Consider the following 3,432-nt stretch of genomic DNA (forward strand, 5'->3'; position numbering starts at 1 on the left):
CCCCCCCCCCCCTGTCCCTTACTGCGCCATGTCGCGCAGTCAAGTTTCTATAGATTGTTTACGTTTCCAGATACTGATTTAGTCGCAAGGTCATTGCAGGAAATACCCGAAATTGCTCTTATATTGGACCTCTTGTTCAGTTAAATATTGAGCGATTCAGATCAATATCACGGGAAGTCCCCTCACCACTATTGATCTTGACCCTGTTACTTTCCAACGCCATAGAGGCCCGGCGTATTAAATTTTTATTCAACACGTACTCTCTTGTCTGCACACCTGTCACGCCTAGATTATGAATAGCGTAAATATGGCCACCTTCATCACCTTCTGGACGAACTTCATTATTTCCATATCCTATTGTTGATACATACAAAAGACTTAAGCCAGGACCTCCAAAAGTGCATGCTCCGACTTTAGCTGCAGGTATGCGAATAGTTTGAAGCACCTTCTTTTGAAAATGATCATATTGAATGACCTGAGGAAAATACAAAATTTAATTTTTTTTAAAGTTTGGTTTTTGAAAATATCTTTAAAGTGATTGAAGCCTTACTCTATGACCTCCAAGAAGAGGCACCCAAAGCAAACCTTTTGAGTCAATTGCAATACGACCCGGATCTCCGGGTACATTATGTTCTGCCAAGTTCAGGGCTACTCCAACTTTTTCTAGAAATATAGTGATTTTTTGACCAGATGAATGATAAAAATTTACACATTCGCATTCGTGAGAATATAATGTGATCGTCCAAATTTTCGATCTCTGTTTTTTAACAGATATTTTAGTTTCGACACTCGCAGAATCCAAAAATCATACAATTTTATCGGTGTCTGTATGTCTGCCCGTCTGTAAGTCTATCTGTCTGTATGTGAAAAATTTATAGAATTTTCCAAACTTGAAATTTTGTTTCTATCAAATTAAAAAAATTTTGATCAAAGTTTCTTATTGGTGGGTAGAAAGCTTGCAAAGTGTCAAAATAAATTTTCAATTTTCATGAAAATCAGAAAAGTTATATACTTTCAAAAATGTTCATAAAAATATTTTTTTAAATTTCGGATGAATTAGGAAATATCATTTAAATTCATCCCTATATATTAAATATATTTAGAAACTATCTCAATTACATTTTTTGATCAGACAAAAATTCACAAAGTTAAAGTTTTTTTAAATTTCGAGAAAAATTTTGTATAAGTTTTAAAAATTCTTTTCAAATTTTCTGGTGTATTTAAGTTATAATATTTATGATATTTGAAAAATTGTAGTTAAAGGTTACGCATTAAACATACGAAAACGAGCGCGAAGTGCCAGAGCGTACCCGCGCGCAATATCGTACTAATTTATCAAAAACAATTACTAACTTACCAGTAAAAACTACTGATTCATAGCTAGGATTGAATCGCTAATTGAAATTAGTAAACATTTTATCTGATTTTAATTTAGAGATTGCAATTCTACTGAACCCAGTGGATACACAACTTGACAACGTATTTACGACATTGTTACGACACTTTTTGACAACTTTACGACATCCTATGTCCAGGTTGTTACAGTGTCTTTACGATATCGTAAAGACATCGTCAGATCGTACGACATATTTACGACATCGTAAAGATGCCTTAACGACATGGAAATAGGACGTCATAAAGTTGTCGTGAAGATGCGTTAACATTGTCGTAAAAACGACGTCAAGTTGTGTGCCCTCTGAGAACTTATTTATTAACGTGGTGTACTAAATCTAGGATGGTCCTTACTCAACTATAATTTGCAGCTGCTGCCAATAAATATTATTTTATGTTGCAATAGGGAATTTCCGTGAATAATTGTAATTCAGCTTTCTGGTCAAAAATTTATTTCTTGAATGAAAAATGCAAGTATTTTGTTCAAAATTAATTTTTTTTATTGAAAATTAATTCTTTCGACTAAAAATTTAAATTGTTCCTTTTTTGGTTGAAAATCAATTTTTTGAAATTTTCAGCAACCAGATTCAAAATTTTTATACTTTATTTGAAATGTGTCGCTTTTAAAAATAAATTGGTCTCTTTGGTTCAAAAATTCATCCGTCACCACGGAAATTTCATATTAAAAAAAACTGCAACTGTTTAAATAAATTGTGATTTTTTTCTCTTGATAATTGAAATATTTGGTTAAAAATCTTTTTTTAACTGATATTATTGTTTTAAATGAAAATTTGAGAAATTCTTGCTTTTAAGGCGACTTTTATTTGGAAAGATTTGACTGCTTGTTTTGAAATTTACGGATTTTGTTAAAAATTCTGCTATTTTATTCGAAAATGTACAAATTTAATCTTTTTAGTTGCAAATTTATCAGTTTTTTCAAAATTCTTTTTCATTTTTTTAACAAATGTTCTTACTATTTTATTATAAAAAGAAAATTAATCTTTTTTAGTTAAAAATGTATTTATTTTGTTCAAGAATCGTTTTTTTGTATGTGGGAAAATTCATATTTTTTGGCTGAATATTCTGATTATTTTTGTATATATATTGCCGTGCAAAAGTTCGAGGCCACATTTTTTTATGACTGAATTAATTCTCTTAATTTTAATAATACCAGAGCTAAAAAGTTTCTATTTCAAAGGTTACATTTTTCAGAAATTTCGTATAAAATGAGCCTGGAGTGAAGCTAATTTGTCTAATTTTTAAGTAGATATAGCAAGAGTAATGTACCTTTTGAAATAGTCAACATTTTTCAATGTTCTTAGGCTCATGAAGAGCCCAAGAACATTGAAAAATGTTGATTATTTCGGAAGTTTTTGAAAAACTTTTGCACAGCAGTGTAATTCATTTTTGTCTCTAAATATAAATTGTTACTGTTTATTGTTATGTTATAAATTGTTTTCTTTTTTGACTAAAAACATACTAGGATTTCCAGTTTGTAACCTAAAATCGTAGTCTATGATTTCACGGCCTGTAGTATTGGCGTAAAAGAATTTGCAAGGCCGTGCACGTTCAATTGTGTGTGGTTGAAGGCGAAAACGGTCCCACGCGAATCCACCAGTGACCGATGGAAGTTTAGGAATTTTTTTTTTAAGAACTGCATCCTTATCCAAATTGTACACACTTCCCAAATTCAGTGCATGATAGTCCGGATTATCGTTCGTCGTCGCTGGAATATATTAATACAATTTGAAATATATACAGAAAGAAGATAGGTAAAACCGTCGCGCTAGCGTAGATGGTCACTGCACTTCGTTTTGGCGTGGCATCTGCTCCTGATTCGAGGTACTTATTCAGTGATCCCATATCTGAAACGAGATGTGGTCCAATACTATGACAGGGCTATGTCCGTGTGAATATAGTAGGAGATTCTGTAAATGGCTGAGTTGCGCGCGCAACCCATTTCTCCTCTTCTGAATTTGAAAACTCGAAGGTGCACGATTGCCGGTCGGAACACTTCGGCGGTTCTATTTATATCTCTAT

The 3,432-nt window shown here is 32.3% G+C and overlaps 1 protein-coding gene across 1 annotated transcript in view; it reads right to left on the reverse strand.

Moving 5' to 3' along the window:
* Positions 1–103: 103 nt before the first annotated feature.
* The window catches only part of LOC117175960, a 48,233-nt gene continuing 44,904 nt past the window's right edge, over positions 104–3,432 (reverse strand). The window contains exons 10-12 of the mRNA XM_033365839.1: positions 2,873–3,118; positions 551–663; positions 104–475 (exon numbers count right to left, since the gene is read on the reverse strand). Of these exons, the coding sequence (XP_033221730.1) occupies positions 137–475; positions 551–663; positions 2,873–3,118 (698 nt within the window). The 3' untranslated portion in view covers positions 104–136. The remainder of the gene's footprint in view (positions 476–550; positions 664–2,872; positions 3,119–3,432) is intronic.

The sequence above is a fragment of the Belonocnema kinseyi genome, chromosome 7, assembly GCF_010883055.1.
Source record: "Belonocnema kinseyi isolate 2016_QV_RU_SX_M_011 chromosome 7, B_treatae_v1, whole genome shotgun sequence".
In the NCBI taxonomy this organism is placed as follows: Eukaryota; Metazoa; Arthropoda; class Insecta; order Hymenoptera; family Cynipidae; genus Belonocnema; species Belonocnema kinseyi.